At 43.8% G+C, this 18516-nt stretch overlaps 1 protein-coding gene across 1 annotated transcript in view; it reads right to left on the bottom strand.

Annotated features, from left to right (window-relative positions):
• lrch1 (leucine-rich repeats and calponin homology (CH) domain containing 1) overlaps positions 1–13540 on the bottom strand; it is a gene marked incomplete at its 3' end in the record, with an annotated part of 101095 nt that extends 87555 nt beyond the window's left edge. Inside the window, exon 1 of the mRNA XM_080753692.1 lies at positions 13047–13540. Coding sequence (XP_080609818.1) covers positions 13047–13344 — 298 coding nt within the window. The 5' untranslated portion in view covers positions 13345–13540. The remainder of the gene's footprint in view (positions 1–13046) is intronic.
• Positions 13541–18516: the final 4976 nt, after the last annotated feature.

Below are 18516 nucleotides of genomic sequence, written 5' to 3'. Positions count from 1 at the left end.
TGACAGGAGCTGGTTAGACACACCCCCACATGTTAACAAGGTGTCCTTGAGCAAAACACCCGACACCCACTGTTCCCAATATTAAATGCAGTGTTTCTCTCTGTCTATGATTTCTTTATAATTAACAAGTGGTGAAGGACGTTAAGAAAGCTGTGTGTGTGTGTGTGTGTGTGTGTGTGTGTGTGTGTGTGTGTGTGTGTGTGTGTGTGTGTGTGTGTGTGTGTGTGTGTGTGTGTGCGTGCGTGCGTGCGTGCGTGCGTGCGTGCGTGCGTGCGTGCGTGCGTGCGTGCACACAGGCGTGCGTGCACACAGGCGTGTACACTATATACTTATACTGGCCAAATGTCCCCATATATGTGAGGACAATCAAGAGAAATGGTTGTTTTAAGGTTACAAAAGATGTAGTTAGTGGTTAGTATTGGCTTGTGGTTAGATTATACCTGCCGTGGTTGCCTTGTGTGCGTGAGCGTGTGCACCTACATGCATTTGTGCACGTGTGTGTGTGCTGACAGGGAGAGGGGCAGTGTCCTTTGGTTTCCCCGGCAGGAAATGAGCGTGGCTGCTGACCTCGCACACAATGAGGCGAGGAGCGGCGGTTTCCTGCCTCTGTCTTTGACCAGAGGAACAGCCCTTCTCCCAGAATGCAGTGCTTCAACACAGAACAGTATAATATGTTACTATGTGCCCTGCTGGAAGAACGCTACTTCACACTGTGTACCCACTCAGTGGCTTGATTCTGGGAAGTGTGTCTGCTCAGAACATGTTGAAGCAAGCAGTCTACACAAGCAGTAGGGATAGAGCTCAAAACAAAGGCTCGCAACGAACTCGTTAACAAATTTATTGAGTACCCGGTATCAATAAGCTCTGGGCTTATCAAGCGTGTTATCGAGCACAGCGGCCCATGACGTCATGTTTAAATAATCAAGACAAGAGGCGATCAAAAAATTACATTAAGCCATTTAACCCTTATTGCACACTAATGAATGATTGTTTTAATGATATCTAATAATATTTGTACTTTTGTCAATTTCTATCTTCATAGACATACTCACAGTCACAACAACTGGCCAATAAAAAGGATACCAGTTGTGTTAAGCACAAAATATTAGAAAACGCTCAATAGGCTCTATGCATATACGCCATTTTGTTCTACTTACGGGTGTCTTTCGACTTCCTTCACAGGTGTTACCGATGATACTAATGAAGGGTCTGTTCCATTCTGGTCAGACAGAGTCAGGGTGCTGATATTGTGCATGTTGGCTCACTGGAAACACTCTGCTACACCAGTGGGTCTCAAAGTGTCCTTGAGTGGGTTCCAAATGTCCCCATACAGGTGTGTAACTCTGACAGTGTACAAATGGAAGCAAATGGACCCGCAAGGGTCCATTTGATTCCATTTGTTGAGTCCATTTGTACAGAGTTATGGGGGTCCTTGAAATTAAAGAACCACAATAAATCAAACAGACCCTTCATTAGTATCATCAGTAACACCTGTGAAGGAAGTTGAAAGACACCCGGAAGTAGAACAAAATGGTGTATATGCATAGAGCCTATAGTGGGCTCGATAAAAGCCCGGCTCAATAAGCAGGATCGATAAGGTGCTCATTATCAATGAAAATTAACGAGCTCCATGCCCAATCATAAGAGCATTTCTGAAAAAGTTCAACTATTCTCACATTTTTAAGTGTTCTGCCCAGTAGCTTCTAAAAGCAGGTTGCCTTTTGGTCATTTCTCATGGGGTTTAATCTTAATAGTTTTATATCACAACAAGGTCAAAACCTCTGTTTGTGCCCGGCCCCGACGTCATATCATGTGAGAGGTTTGCTGTCAGAACTGGTATGGACGGGGCGGCTGCTGGCCTGCGGCCGACGACCTTTGCTGCTTGTCACTCCCCGTCTCTCTCCCCATTCCCTGTCAGTCCTATCAATAAAGGCATAATAGCCCAAAAAACTATTCTTCAAAAGAACTGGGATGGACTTCAGAATCAGGTCTGCAATGAAATTACAATACTATGTATGCAATACTGTATGTAGGGTTGGATTTGATGTTAAGGAATGGGACCATGTAAATGTTGCAAGTTTGCAACACTATTCTATTCTATTGCAGTGAACATAAATATAATATATTCCTTAAAGCTTGAACCACCCGGCTCATGGAAGGTGATTTCAGGCTCTTTGGGGTCATAACCTTCACCCAGTTCTAGGCTGACATGTTAAGTCGTTAGATTGGTGGGCCGCAGAACGCTTTTGCGATTTTCAAGTGGGCCATGATCCACAAAAGGTTGAGAACCACTGTTCTGGTCTGTTCTGTTCTATTCTATTCTGTCCCCCTGCTGTTCCTAGCTGTCTAGTGTCTAGGGTCTCTAAAGTAATTGACAGTTGGTCAGAAGGAGACCATTAACTGGTGCATTAACTATTCATTAGACCCTGAGCTTCACTCCTCGTCTATCCTTCACCACCACCATGCTTCTCTCAGCATTAACGTCAACATGATGCTGATGGCTGAGGGTTAGGGTTAGGGCAATATGCCTTTAAATCAGTATTTCTCCATTATTTCAAAATAACCTTTGCCTTGATTGCAATTAATTAACAATCATATTTTTAAGCAGTGAAAACAGCAAATCTACAATCTCACATTTGTGTACGCCACCAGAGTACAACAAAGTATAATGGTTAATCAGACAAATCAATTTTGTTAATTAAAATTATTTAAACTATATAAAACTAGAAATTATTTTATTGTAGAGAATTAATCAAAAAAAGGACCTGTTTCTAATCTAGATTATAAGATTAAACCTACACAAGTAAGAATACGTCGGTTATTGGTCCTAATATTGGTTTCAATATATTTTCGGTTAATCGCCCAGCCCCAGTAGAGTTAATGAATCAATGTAAGGTAAAAGTGAACATGTAAGTTTAAGCTACACATTCACAATGTCATCATGCACAGTCAATGTTGTTGGATCTTAAAAATACGTTCAGGTGTGGTTGGTGGAGCGGAGAGACCCTCCCATCTCTCCCCAGTCCCCACCCAAACTGGCTTCCTCCACTCACTCACTCACTCACTCACACACACACACACACACACACACACACACACACACACACACACACACACACACACACACACACACACACACACACACACACACACACACACACACACACACACACACACACACACACACACACACACACACACACAAAGAGGAAAAGAGGAAGCTGTGGATTCCAAGGAATGCGGGGTGTGTGTGTGTGTGTGTGTGTGTGTGTGTGTGTGTGTGTGTGTGTGTGTGTGTGTGTGTGTGTGTGTGTGTGTGTGTGGTAATGGAAGTGGAGTGCAGGGATGCGAGGGAAGTGAAGGTCATAAACTCTGGGCGGTTCATTATGTCACACCCCAAAATCACACACACCGAGCATATGCAATACACACACCTCTTCAATGGGAAACGCACATTCCATATACACAACTACACCGTACATACAATACACAATACATACCTCTTCCACAGAAAACGAACACCCAATCGACACAACTTTGTGTGAACTGTGAAGCCATAACAGTTTTTATTGTCCCAACTGCATCTGATTTTAGGGTATTCAAATATTCCCACTGCAATTGTAGCCCACGGGATTAAGGATGACCTCACCCATTTTCAACCTATCTTCATAAAAGTCAAATCTTACTTTGAAATGGCCAAACCTGCCTACCGATGATATCACTAGTAGGCGAGCAGCCCTCCTCCGAGACACAGGCAGAGTCGAAAGAGGACAAAGAGGACACATTTTAAGAAGATAGATTGAAAGTGGTCCTTTAAGGATCATTTATATGCCATCGGCCCGTCGCATGGTGCTACTTGGTTGCCAACAAGAATTTATCTTGAGATCAAACAATTCTTCACAGTACTTTTGATGGATTTTACTAACAGAAAGTGCTATCCACCGTCCCTGGCCCTGGTCTTCCGCGCACACGCACAGCGGGACACACGACCCCATAATCATCAAGAAAGAGGATTGTGTAAATCGAATCATATCAAACTTTATTTATATAGCACGTTTACAAACAGTCAAGCTGAACCAAAGTGCTGTACAGGTATAAACACAAACAATTACAAGCAGAGAAATGAAATGAAATAATGATGAAATCGGGTTGTACGCAAACTATTGCCGTCTGCGGAGGCCTTTAGCTTGTACATCAGTTATCAGATGGTTTCTCAGGCTCCTAGCCACCAGCCCTGATGCACAAGCAGAGCAACCTTCATTGTAGATAAAGGTAGATCTGTGTGCCTTGGGAATTTAACAAATAAACAAAGATCCCTGTAAAAGCACATTCCTATCGCAGACCAGCCTAAGCTCTCTAACCCAGTGGTTCTCAACCTGTAGGTCTGGACCCCCCCACCCACAGGATTTTTGCACGCACACACAAACATACACACTCAAGCACACATGTACAGCACTGTATGTATACATATGCAGTTACACACGTACACAAAAACACTAGGATACAGGAATGTTGTGTGTGTTTGGGATTTCTAATCTGTATGTGTACATGTTTTTATACCCACACCCAGCAGAGGAGCAGGTGCTTTGTAATCACCGGCATGGCGGCATCTGTCTGTCTGTCTGTCTCAAACTTGGCAGGTGTCTTGGGGCAGCAGGGTTCAGGATCTACACAATCGATTCATTAATTCTGTCAAAGGTCAGGGGCAAAGTGCACAGTCAAAGACAAGTTTAGCTCTATGCATAAACATAGCATGCCATGTAGTAACATACATATCCCAGAGTGCATTTCTACTTTTGCTGATGTGGGCAGAAATAAATAAAGAATTGTGTGCATGTGTGTGTGTGTGTGTGTGTGTGTGTGTGTGTGTGTGTGTGTGTGTGTGTGTGTGTGTGTGTGTGTGTGTGTGTGTGTGTGTGTGTGTGTGTGTGTGTTGGACCATTTGAAACACTGCCAGTAATGCAGAAATGCCTCTTGTCTGCTGATGAGAACATGGTGGGAGGCCTGATGCAAGCTGCTGCTGTAAGCAAAGAGTCTCTCAGTTTCACAAAACTAACATGCGGTAAAAACAACACACACAATCACAAATAAGAGTGATTTTAACCAATTTTACTGAAACCATTCATGAAAGGCAATTGTACTGATGCAGGAAGCTCAGATGCAGTGATTTTTATCAGAGTATCAGACACTATTAAACCAGAGTTCCAGTAGTTGCTGCTGTCACACAGATCTACAGTACAAGCTCACAAGGCATTTCCCTGCCATGACCCCGAGCGCAACGGTTAACATGTTGTTCATTCAGAATGACTTCAGCTCGACTTCCATACAAGCTAGAGGTGCAACAGTTAATCAAATTAATCAATGTAATTGATTATAAAGCATCATTGATCATCAATAATTTAATAAAATAATCGATTAATAATCCATCTCTATTTTGGCTATGTCATTGTAGGCAAAAGGTAATACCAGTAAGACTCCCTAAAATTTGGTCCATGTGTCAGAGTGAAAACTGAACAGCCGGTCTATTTTGGGAAACTTCCATAAAGGAAGAGAACAGACAAGACTGGAAAATAGACTAGATCAGACAAGAATAGAATTGAACCGAAAAAGATGGAGGGAAAAAAAGGTTCTAGCTTATTAGTATTCATTTGTAGTATGCTATGCAGTATGCTGTGCAAGAAGATTGGGAGGAAGTTTCCTTTATGCTCCAATCTTATTATCAGATTGGACTTGGGAAACCTTTTAAGGCAATACACACTTAGGTCTGTTACGACAAAGAGTGACATTGATCTCTATCTGTGTGGGAAGAAGGCAAATAAAAACACACAGGGAGTCGGGGACACAGAGAAAACAAACAGCCCAAAACAAACGGGTGTGTGACATGCAGAGACATGAGCTCGCCAAAGCACTTAAACACAAACACATTCAAACTTGTGTGATTGTACACCTCAAGCATGAATTAAACTTCAATGCGTGCCAGTGTCGCGTGCCGAAAATAGACAACCTAAAAGCTCACAGCAAGTTGCATTGCGACGCTTTGGAAGCTTGTAGATCGGCTATTTCCGTGGTGTGAAGCATTAAAGTGTGTATAAATTTAATATGATTTGATGGCCTTGGGGGACGATCACAGGTGAGCATTCTTCAGCTATCTACAGGCCCATCAACCTTGGCAGGGCAGGCCCTGATGCAACCCACCACCGCCACCACGATGATTGCGTTCACCTGCATCCTCATCTGATGCCACACAGTCAACAAACCTTCCCCTGAGAAACCAGACCCAACAAACTGGTTAGGCCTTTCTATTCCCATATAGCCAATATTTACAATGCCAATTGTGAAGAAAGCACCTTGTACTGGGTGGGCTTAATGGGCTGTCCACTACTTCCGTGTTTATGACTATTGAGACAGTCAGACAGTAGGGAAGTGGAGAGGCAGAGAGGTTAAATAAAAGGAAGCATGCAACATGCACACATAATCGCAAGATGATCGACAATCGTTTATTTATATATAATCATGAAACGCAATTAATTAACACAATGGATAATAACCAGAACATTATACAACCATCTCCATCAGGCTCACAGAGGATTTAGTAAATGACTATTTGACAGAAAAGCACAAGCATCTTCTTTTCCCAAAACAAATACATCAATCAATCAATCAATCAATAATCGTGATTACATTAGTCAGAAAAATAATCAGAAAAGTGAGCCGCAGTGAAAATGTCCTCGCTTTCTATGACGTTCCATACTTCCATTGTTTTCACAAAGAATGCCAGCACAATACGCACGAAGGCATGCACACACACACACACACACACACACACACACACACACACACACACACACACACACACACACACACACACACACACACACACACACACACACACACACACACACACACACACACACACACACACACACTAGAGCCTGACCAATAATTACTGTTATTTTTGACAACTGTGAAGCCAATCAATGTGTCCCGATGTTAAACATGCATGTCCCTATTTTGTCATGTCATTATAGGCAAAAATGCTGTGGTCAAATTGAATAAAATAACTATTTATTTTATTTTATTTACACACACACACACACACACACACACACACACACACACACACACACACACACACACACACACACACACACACACACAATGAAAGGACAGTATGACTAGTAATGTTGCAACAGGAGGTTGTGAGGGGGTGAAGATAAACGTTTACGTTTTCTGTTTCATGATGACAAGCTGGGACCTGTGTGGGCGATGTTATGATGTCACATTACAAACCACTCTGATGAAGACACATGAAACCATCACACAATCAGATTAACGTGTGTGTGTGTGTGTGTGTGTGTGTGTGTGTGTGTGTGTGTGTGTGTGTGTGTGTGTGTGTGTGTGTGTGTGTGTGTTACCTTTGCCTGTACCTGTCTCACTTTGCCCGCATATGCGTGTGTTCCTTCATGCCTTCATGAGAACACACAATAGTGATCTGTGCACATGAGGCCTGTCACATCATAGTGACTTTTTAATACCTATAAAATTACAAATTAAACATTGGCAAAAATGGCAATTGTCAAATATTAGAGGCAGAAATTGTGGAAAATAGCAGATCTACAAGCTTGAGAACCACTGGTCTATGTGACCGAAATATTGCTAAATAAATATAAGTGTTCATATCGTGCAAGTGCAGACGGTGTGCAGGTCATTCAGTGTTTTCACTTTTTATGTTTTTGTTAACATGCAGGTTGAGGTTACCAACTTCAAAGTAAGAAATACATACAAATGAAAACACATAACTTGTTGTTTTACTATGGAGCCTACATGCTAGTATCCCACTGGCAATATAAGCCTCAGCGTGAATCGGGTCTGACAAATGAGGAGCAAACTGATCACACAAGAGATTATGTTAAATGCTAAAATATTGTTTTTTGGTAAGCATCTGTCATCCATACAGCCTCAGAATGTTACTGGGACTATGCCCAGATGTGGTGTGGTGGTGGTGGTTGGGAGCAGCTATTTCTGGAGCCATATAGCCTATGAACCCGTAGTGCACTGGGCTTAGCTGGGCAAGAACACTAAAACTAAAATCCCACCAGTCTACTGTCTTCAAGTCTACAGGACTTCAATGGATTATAGGTTGAATGACTTTATCATTCCGATAGATTAGCTACGAATATGCCCATATCTGTGAGTATCATGTTGCATATGTTCAAATAAACACTCCTGCTGTCTACTAGGACCCAAAACAAAGCCATGGGAGACTGGACTGTCCACCCTCCTTTTAAAATATATTGTTGGTGTCTTGATATAGCCTAATGCACCTCTTGCCCTCATTCATGTAAGAAAACACCCGATCCCCAAGTTTTGAAGAAAACAAAAAAGGAACTATAGTAGCCTACATGACAAGTCACTCACAAACAGAGTGAGCTAGCTTGACCAAGATAAGGAAATTACTTGGATTAAACGGTATCCAAATATGAGCACCGAAGTCTGAAGTAATTTACAAATCCTACCTGGGTCCCGTTTTTCCAGGGTCATTCTGAATTCCCATACACTTCTTTCATATTGTCGTCATATAAGAACTGTGTTCCAAAAATAAACAAATGATCTCTGCGGTTTGATGGATATGAAGAGAAAACTCTAAATGTTATTGCTGCCAAATGAGTTCGATTTTCACCAGAAACAGACTGTATCAAATATAAGTGACTTGACTAACGTAAACGATACAGAGCTGAGCCAGCTCCCCGACAATATCGCAGAGACTGTTTGTTTATTTTTGGACGCCACGATTCTTATACGAGACGACGATTCTAAGATGACCCAATGTTATTCTCCATAGAGAAATGACTTCCGGGGACCAGGGGATGAACTAGTGACGTCAGGACTTCGCTACTTTACCAGCTGTGCCTTTCTTCCAGAACAAAAAGGCACCAGCGACCTGCCAAGCATGAGGTTTGTGATTGGAAATGTGTTTCAAGATTGGCGCTATGAGACTCCACATAAAACAGCAACAACTGGAGCGCTAGAAACAACACACATGGGCTTGCATGTGAGTGTGATCTTGATTTCGCTGTGGTTATCGTTGTACTATTGTCTTTCCAGTTCACCTTCTATTTGGTTGTTTTTGAAAGCCCATAATGTGTTTTTCTACCTCGCCTGCATGAATCAGTGATTTGTCTTTAATTTTTCTATGTATACTTATCACCATTTATTTTTTATGACATCACTGCAGAAGTCTAGCCGTCTATAAGATGTCTGTGCACGTGTGTGTGCGTCTGGAGCAAATATCACAAACTGGCACGGCTGGACCATTTGGCACCAATTTTTTTTTTTATTCTTACGTTTTGTACTTCATGAAATAACTGAATTTGATTGTGAATCACTTTGCCCCAATGTGAAGCATTGTGTGAATTAACAACTTACTAGACTAAAACCAAGGATTTATCTGCTTATTTAATTCAGTCCCATTCTGCACACAGCTTATGCTCTGTGACTAATGGCTGTTGATGAATGATCAATGCTGTGCAGGCAAAATCTATCATGATGGAATGACAGGAGAGGCAAAGCATGATCTCTGTGTGTGCACACATCACGCACACACGTGCGTGCAGTATGTATGTGCGTGTCCTAATATGACACTGTCGTAAGTTATTCATGAGGATCAGCATATTAAAGACGGGTTGCAGACAGACGTCTGGAGCGGCGTGTGCTCTCACGTCAACCTACAATCACACACACTCCACAACAACAACATGTATCTCATTATCAGAGACACCTAATGCTGTGCTGAAGCCCTACTCAACATGGCACTGGAATGACCTCACTGTGATGTCAATAGGGATCCGACTATCAATCATTTTCTTAAATATTATTTTGAAGATCGATAATATTTTATTAAAATTGATCAATGACAGAGATTAAATCAATTAGTTGCACCTCTAGATGTCATGAAATCCAATGTGGTGTTGGCAGGTCCACGGTATAAATGGTAAATGGTGCATGCATTTAGATAGCGCCTTTATCCAAAGAGCTTTGTGAATTAAATTCACCCATTAACACACCAACAGCGGAGGAGGCAGCATCTACTGTAGCTGTAAGTGGTTCAGTGTCTTGCACAAGGACACTTCGAACAGTAACCCATGAGGAGCCGGGGAATCAAACCGGGGACTGTATGTTTCCCAACCGGCCACTCTAATGTACCTCCTGAGCCACTGGTGTGATGTCATGTTGAAACCCTACCTAACAGGGCATTGGAATGTCCATTGTGTGATGATGTCATACGAGATGGAAGAGAGACTCGCATCACAGTGGATGACAGTTGTTGATGTTGCGATGGTAGCGTGCCAAACAGCATTTAGTTGTGCTTTTCTGAGTGACACTTTGCCTTACTCACTGTATGTTAGCCTACATTTTATGACGTGAAATGAACATGAAGTGTGGAAGTGAGACAGTTTCTTCTAATGCCTGATTTACTTGGTTGTATGAAAAAGTAGTATAGTATAAATAACCCTTAAGAGGCTTCCAACCAACTCTTCCAAACTCTTTATTTTTATTTATTTTAAAGTTATACCATGTAACTTTTTTTATAAAACAAATCTTAAAATTGTCCTAACTGTTAAATCGCTAAAGTTTTAGAACCCCCACTCAGTTATTTTCAGCTTCTGAAGCCTTCTCTTTATATGTTTTCTATGAGTTGTGAGGGGGGGAGAATTTCCCGGCAAAATGATGTCATCTCCCACATGATACACTACCGGCCAATCACAGCGCCGATCATACACCACCGGCCAATCACAGCGAGTCTTGCTGTCTCTAAAGGAAGTAGCTTCCCTCAGCAACTGTGTTTACATTGGTGAAGGAATCTTGCTTGCTACTCCCTCAATCCTGGTCTAAAAATGATGGGAGACGGCTCTACGGAATCGTATCAGCGAGGCGGAGGTGCTCGCGACGGCCGCGGGGGTCCGCGGACCCCCGTTCCGGTGGTCCGCGGCGACTCCGGCCGAAAAAAGCAATACCGCTACTGACCACTAGTTGAGCAGCTTCCACAGTACAGCTTTAAATGTCAGACAACCTTTTAGCTAAATGTGTTGGATCAGTGGTTCTTAAAGTGGGATCGGGGGGCCCCCAGTGGTCCGTGAGGGGGTTCTAGCCGGTCCCCAGTGAAAAAAAGGAACAGTTAAACCACTTGCGCCCTATCTAAAAAATAACACAAATAGATCGATAGCATGTATACAGGCTCACACTCAGGTGAGTGTGAGCTCACCTGAGTTTTTGACAAAGAAACAAGCGGCCAGGTCTCAACCAGGTGAGTCAGGTTAAGTGGTGGTAAATTTCACATATACTGTATATTTTTTGAAAATCAGCTAGAGGGTAATCCATTAAGAGAATGTATACGAATGACAATTCAGATCTTAGTAGGATCTGAATAGTAGTCTATATAATACATGTATTACAATATAATAGTATTATAATATATATTATAGGTTTTTATTATCACCGCCTACAGTATAGACACAGTTGTACAGTCATGTGACATGTGCTTAAACTTATCCAACTTCTCTTACAAAGGCCAAATATTATCAGAACCACTGATCAAAGGGGGTTCCAAACCAACTATAGACTCAATATGTACATGAAAGCAAAACCATATATAGCCAACCAACCAGATCCTTGGTTGGCCCTGGTTGGTAGCTAGCTATACAGCTGCACATGGATCCAGGGGAAGTAGAGGGGAATTCCATAACGGGCCAAATCAGGCGCAGCTGGCACTACATCCTCTTTCTGTAGTATTCCTCTTTCCTTCATAATAAACAACACACACTGTACACCCAGAGGACGTTGTTAAAGGCCCCCATATTCCACTCCGCTCCCCCCGCAATGACAGGGAAGCTAGTCCAGTAGCTCACTGTAGCTGTAAGCAATATATCAATGTTATAGGCTCCATCAATGAAAATAATAACAACAACAACAACAACAACAACAACAACAACAGCAACACTGACACTGTACTACTAATAATAAACCTGAACTCATCCGGTCTGGTCCACTTAAAGGCAAAAGTTCCAATCCCAGCACTTCAATATAATGAATTAAATCATTGGTTCTCAAAGTGGGTCCTTGAGGGAGTTCCAGGGGGTCCCCAGCTAATTGATAGTTGGGAACCAAATAGACCCTTATTGGTAGGCCTATATACTGTATGTAACTCAGAGTGTACAAATGGACCCAACATTGAATTTAAAATATGAATTGGGGTCTCTGGGATAGAAATACCATCACTGCTAGAGCTGTACATATCTGCTCTTATACGGGGGTCCCAGGCATATCTTTTCAAATGGGGGTGGTGGGCTAATAAATAAGTGTCAATTTGGGGGTCCTTGACATAAAATAAAAATCACACCCGTGTGAACTGAGCGGTGGTTGTGTGTGTGTGTGTGTGTGTGTGTGTGTGTGTGTGTGTGTGCGTGTGTGTGTGTGTGTGAGTGTGAGAGAGAGAGAGAGAGAGTATTGCAGTTGATGCTCAGACTAGACTCAAGAGCACCCTCTCTGGTCACTGAGTGGTAGTTCAGGCTACATACACACATACATACACGGATACACGGATACATACACGGATACACACACGGCCATGCTATGGAGCGGTCTACCACCGCTCAAAAAGTTTGAGAACCAGTGAATTAAATAACCTTTAAACTGTGACACTCTCACTAGGTCAGAGCGAGGGGGGGGGGGAGGGTCCCAGAGCAGAAAGGTTACTGTCTGTACTGTACCACCAAACCAATCTGGGGTCCCCAGATTATATAATAATTTGGGGACCCCCCAGTGGTCTACTCTGTACCACCACAACCAATCCAAAACCACACACAGCTGGAATGGAATGAATGGTGGAGGTAGTAGATCTCCGCACGCACGCACGCACGCACACACACACACACACACACACACACACACACACACACACACACACACACACACACACACACACACACACACACACACACACACACACACACACACACACACAGTAAAAGAGCTCGTTATGTTCTAACCTGCGTCCACGGTATCAGACAGGTCGTGGCTGCCCGCCGTCCGGGGGAACTCTTTAAGTTTCCTGGCGCTCAGGTTGAGCTGTCCGCTGGCCGCAGCCTCCTCCAGAGCCCGCTCCAAGCCGCGGTTAGGAGGCAGGTTACCGTTGTTGACGTTGGCCCCGGAGCCGGAGCCCATTATTCCACCTCCACTGACCGTGCTCTGGTGATGCGAGGAGCCGGGAGACGACGAGCCTCCGAGCCCAGAGGAATGGGAATGGGACGACCGTGACGAGGAGGACTCCGGTCCTAACGTCGCCATGACTGTTGTTCTCTCTCCTCCTCTCTCCTCCAGCTAATAGCTTTTGCTTTCTGTTTTAAAAGCCGCAGCAGAGAACGCTCCGTGTGTTGGTGATGGTATATTATCCAGCAGTGTGTGTGTGAAGTAGCTACGACACACAGAGAGGGAGACAGATAGAGAGAGAGCTGTGCTGCGCGGTGTGATTTCCTTCCAGACTGTCTCTGTGTCTCCTCTGGTCTCCACTGCGGCTGCGCTCTGTACTGTACGACGCTGACCCAAAGCTAAACACTTCTAAATGAGTCTCTGGCGCCTTCTGCTGGACAACGTCTGGAACGGCAATCAAAATGTGTGAAGTGGTGAGTGAATGAATGGCATCCAGACTACAGTTACAGTATACTATAAACAGAGTTGCTACCTTTAAGTTTTTATTTTATTTTATTTGTATACTATTGAAATCGTATTGAGAAAAATAAATGCTGCTATTTGTTAGAGGTGGGTCTTTTGAACGGCTCTTTAAAAGTAAAAAAAAAAAAAAAGTAAAAGTATCAATCCTGCACTGTGGAAATACTCTGCCACAAGTAGAAGTACAGAATTAAAATGTACAAAATGATTTGTATCAACATGTAGGCCTACTTAAAGTGCCAATCTTGGCTGAAGTCCCTTTGAGCCGCATTCGGACGCAAAAGCAGTCCCCAGGACAATATTTACTATCCATATTACACATAACTTTAACGGCGCTGAGTCGGCTCATGCGACCTTCGCATCGCTCGACACGACGACTCGCTCGCTACCGCTTGCTCGGCAGTGTCTCATGGGGCTCAAGGTCGCCTGAGACGGCACGCCTCCGTCATGGATAATTATCGCCACAACAAAAAAGTTGTCCGCAGTGGCGGTAAAGAAGTGGCACAAGCGGGATGAGAACCCGGGGTGCAAGGTCCTGAGTTCCATTCCCTCAATCAATTCAACAGTTCATCATTTTAAAGAATACTGACATTTTAAACATCCTTATGTCCACCCCAGCACAATCTTTATGGAGGTCTGCGGCCGTATTAATTCTTTCACTTTTGATGACAGATGTCTTCCATTACATAGTATAGAAACCGAGGGCTTTAGTAAGTATCAGTAATTCTTATACATCTTTCTTATGGGGGACCTGGCAGTAGGCCCTACACCTTTTCACATGGGGGTCCATGGCCAAATACAAATCAATGTTCACATGAAAACATTTGAGAACCAATAACACAAGTGATGGACTATGTGTGAATGGATAGAGAGACTGCCGGGAAAATCACGCTCTTTCGAACGACCATCATTTCGACCGGAGGGTTAGCAACTCACTCCACAGAGGTTAGGGATAGGGTGAGGGTTAGAGTCGGGTGTCGAAAAGATGACATGTAGTAACAGCGACACGCTCCCGAGACTGCCTGGTGAGAAGGATAAAGCCATTTATTGCGGCCGTAGGTCGCAGTTTAGTTGCGACCGTAGGTCGCAGTTTAGTATCAAAACCTCCACCGGCCGTCCGTCGGTCGGTCGGTCGGTCGGTCACACGTCACACGTCACACCTTTGCCCTGCTCATATCTCCGCATCAGTATGACATCACACCACATGTGTACACAAACCTTTGTGTACGTTGCTGTGGCAACAGTCTGTTGTTGCTGGTGTATTGTATGACATCACGCCACATCATCGGCTGAGGACTGTGTGATGTCATCATATCTCCATATATGGAGACATAAGTTGCTCATGCCCAAATGGGCTGGTGAGGTCAGACTTAGTGTGATGCGTAGGTTATCTCCATATATGGAGATTCAACTTCAATGAGTATATAAGACCGGCATTATCTACCGACAGCTGCTATAAGCCAACCCTGGCGATAAGGTCTGAGTCATTTGACACCGTGGATCATGCTATTCTGATTGAGAAACTAAAAGCCATCGGTCTTGACAGCGCAGCAGTGAGCTGGATGCAATCTTACCTGGTGGGGAGGGAACAGGTGGTGGAGATTAACGGAACCCTGTCCCCCCCCCTCCCAGTAAGCTGTGGTGTTCCTCAAGGTAGCATACTGGGACCTCTGTTGTTCCTAATATACGTTAACGACATGGCATCTGCTTGCGACTGCAACCTGTTCCTGTTCGCGGATGACTCGGCTCTCCTAGTCTCGGGCAAGGACCACTTGCAGGTTGAAAAGACACTTAACTCTGAACTGAGTAAGATCTGCACATGGCTTAACGACAACAAATTATCAATTCACCTGGGAAAAACCGAGTCCATCCTCTTTGGATCAAATCATAACCTCAAAAAGGTAGATGACTTCACAATTAGTAGGGCGGCGTGGCTATAAAATCGTTCAATTTTGCGATAAAAGCGCCAAACTTGGTAGATATGTTGATTGATATATTAGAAACAAATCTGGATATCGGGCCATCAAAAATTTCGATTTTTCAAAATGGCCACTAGCGGTTTGTTAAACCTTCCTAAATCACCCTCTAGGAGCGACAGTTTTAGTGATAGGAAGCTGAAATGTTGCATGCTGTGTGTGCATGTTCATGTCAATTGGTTAAAGGGGGGTGTGGCAATGGGAGTGGCTTATCATAAAAAGGTGCATAACTTTGACATAGATGCACAGATTTGCACAAAATGTTGTGGAAAGGTTGGTCACGACCCAAATAACATCTGAGTAACTGTTCACACCATCTTCCAAAAAAGGGGTTTGTCATTAGGACCAGTGTAGTACCAGTACAAAACCAGAAGCTCCCTGTGGTCCAAACACCCAGAGGTCGTAGCGGCACGGGGCAGGGTGGAGGAAGCATGGCTTGGCTTTGCATGTGAGCCTACTGTGGAGAGACGTGGGATACTGAACGAGGCCAAACAGCTTCTCTTCAGTACCTATGATAACATCAAGGGGGAGGAACTGATGGAGAGGGTGCAGAGAGTCCAGGCAGCGCATGGTGAGAGGCAGTATGGAGAAGCCTAGACGAGGACAAGGACCAAGGAAGAGGACCAAAAGCACAATACAGCCATCAGGTTGTTCTTCTTCGCCTCCTCAATTCAACTCCTCAGGGCCAAGATCTGGGATAATGTGGTTCTCTCCTCTGGAAAGCCATTTTGGTTTTCCTCGGGTGAGGGTCGATGGCATGCCGAATCCGGTTAAGTATCATCCGGTTGTAGACCTTTGCTGCAATACAGGTCAGGCTGATGCCTCGGTAGTTGCCTAGCAGGGCAAGGTTACAGAACTGTAGGATGATGTGGTCAAGACATCAGTTCTTTACGACCTCTGGGGGTATGCCGTCCGGCACAGCACTCTTACCCTCTCTCAGAGTGTTTTTCACCATGGCAAACTCAGTGACCGTGAAGGGATCATCCTTGATGTTGAGGTCCTGGAGGAATGATGGTATATCTTCCTCCTCTCCATCTGATGTTGTGCCCAGCAGCCCTCGGAAGTTGTTGAACCAGGTCGCTACCCTCTCCTCACTAGTGTGTCCCTCGACCTGTCCCTTCATGGTCCTCTTCCTTGGTCCTCGTCCTCTTCCAGGCTTCTCCAATCTCCATACTGCCTCTCACCATGCGCTGCCTGGACTCTCTGCACCCTCTCCATCAGTTCCTCCCCCTTGATGTTATCATAGGTACTGAAGAGAATCTGTTTGGCCTCGTTCAGTATCCCACGTCTCTCCACAGTAGGCTCACATGCAAAGCCAAGCCATGCTTCCTCCACCCTGCCCCGTGCCGCTACGACCTCTGGGTGTTTGGACCACAGGGAGCTTCTGGTTTTGTACTGGTACTACACTGGTATTACACTGGTCCTAATGACAAACCCCTTTTTTGGAAGATGGTGTGAACAGTTACTCAGCTGTTATTTGGGTCGTGACCAACCTTTCTACAACTTTTTGTGCAAATCTGTGCATCTATATCAAAGTTATGCACCTTTTTATGATAGGCCACTCCCATTGCCACACCCCCTTTTAACCAATTGACATGAACATGCACACACAGCATGCAACATTTCAGCTTCCTATCACTAAAACTGTCGCTCCTAGACAGTGATTTAGGAAGGTTTAACAAACCGCTAGCGGCCATTTTGAAAAATCAAAATTTTTGATGGCCCGATATCCAGATTTGTTTCTGATATATCAATCAACATATCTACCAAGTTTGACGCTTTTATCGCAAAATTGAACGATTTGTCATGTTTCAAGAGCTACGCCGCTCCACTAAATCAAAGTGGGTGACAAGGTCATAACACGAAAAAGCGAAATCTCTTACTTAGGAGTTAGGATGTATCCTTGAAGCTAATCTTTCCAGCGAAAAGATGACTTCAAAAGTAATACAAAAAATCAACCAACGAACTCGTTTCCTACAGAGGATCGCCCCAATGGTCAACTTCAACACACTGAAGACCATAGCTGGTGCAATAATCCAGCCCCTCTTTGACTACGGAGTCCACGTATGGTATCGTGACGCCCCACAAGCCCTTAAAACTAAACTCCAAACAGCCCAAAATAAACTAATTAGGGTCCTGCTTAACCTTCCCTATCAGACTCACCTCACCGCTACTCACCAGTTAAGAGTGGGGTGGCTCAGAGTAGATGACAGAGTACAGCAACTTGCAATGGGCCTGGTGTACAAGATACACTACACCACTATGATACCCAAGTACCTGTCAAAATACTTTATAAACGTTAAGGATGTCCATAATTACAACACCAGAGGCAGTGCCACAGATCACGTCCAACCCAGAGTCAACTCAAAGAAAGGGTCGAACTCGTTCTTCTGCTATACCACAAAAATGTGGAATGCCTTACCGAAGGCCATAAAGGAGTGTGGATCACTAGCATCCTTTAAAATTGCCCTGAAAAACCACTTACAGGCAGCAGCCGTTCGCAACTGGTAAAAAACCTAGCCCAACCCTACCCTCCCTGCCCCTTCCTTGTATATACTTGTATACTTGTATATTCCTTGTACATACTTACTGTCTGTTTAGATTTACTGTATATTCCTTGTATATACTTACTGTTTGTTTAGATTTACTGTTTTCTTTTCTTTTTTTTCCCCTTTTTCTTTACATATCTACTGCATAGTACTGTGTTCTATTTGTCTGTCATTCAATGTTATATGAGATACTTAAATGGTTTCCTGTTGAAATAAGCTTAGTCTTTTCATGGATCTCCTTTTAGTAGACCTTGTACCAGTGAACT

The sequence above is a fragment of the Nannobrachium achirus genome (assembly GCF_963921795.1).
Source record: "Nannobrachium achirus genome assembly, chromosome: 22".
NCBI classification, from domain to species: domain Eukaryota; kingdom Metazoa; phylum Chordata; class Actinopteri; order Myctophiformes; family Myctophidae; genus Nannobrachium; species Nannobrachium achirus.
This window is presented reverse-complemented; position numbering and strand designations above follow the sequence as displayed.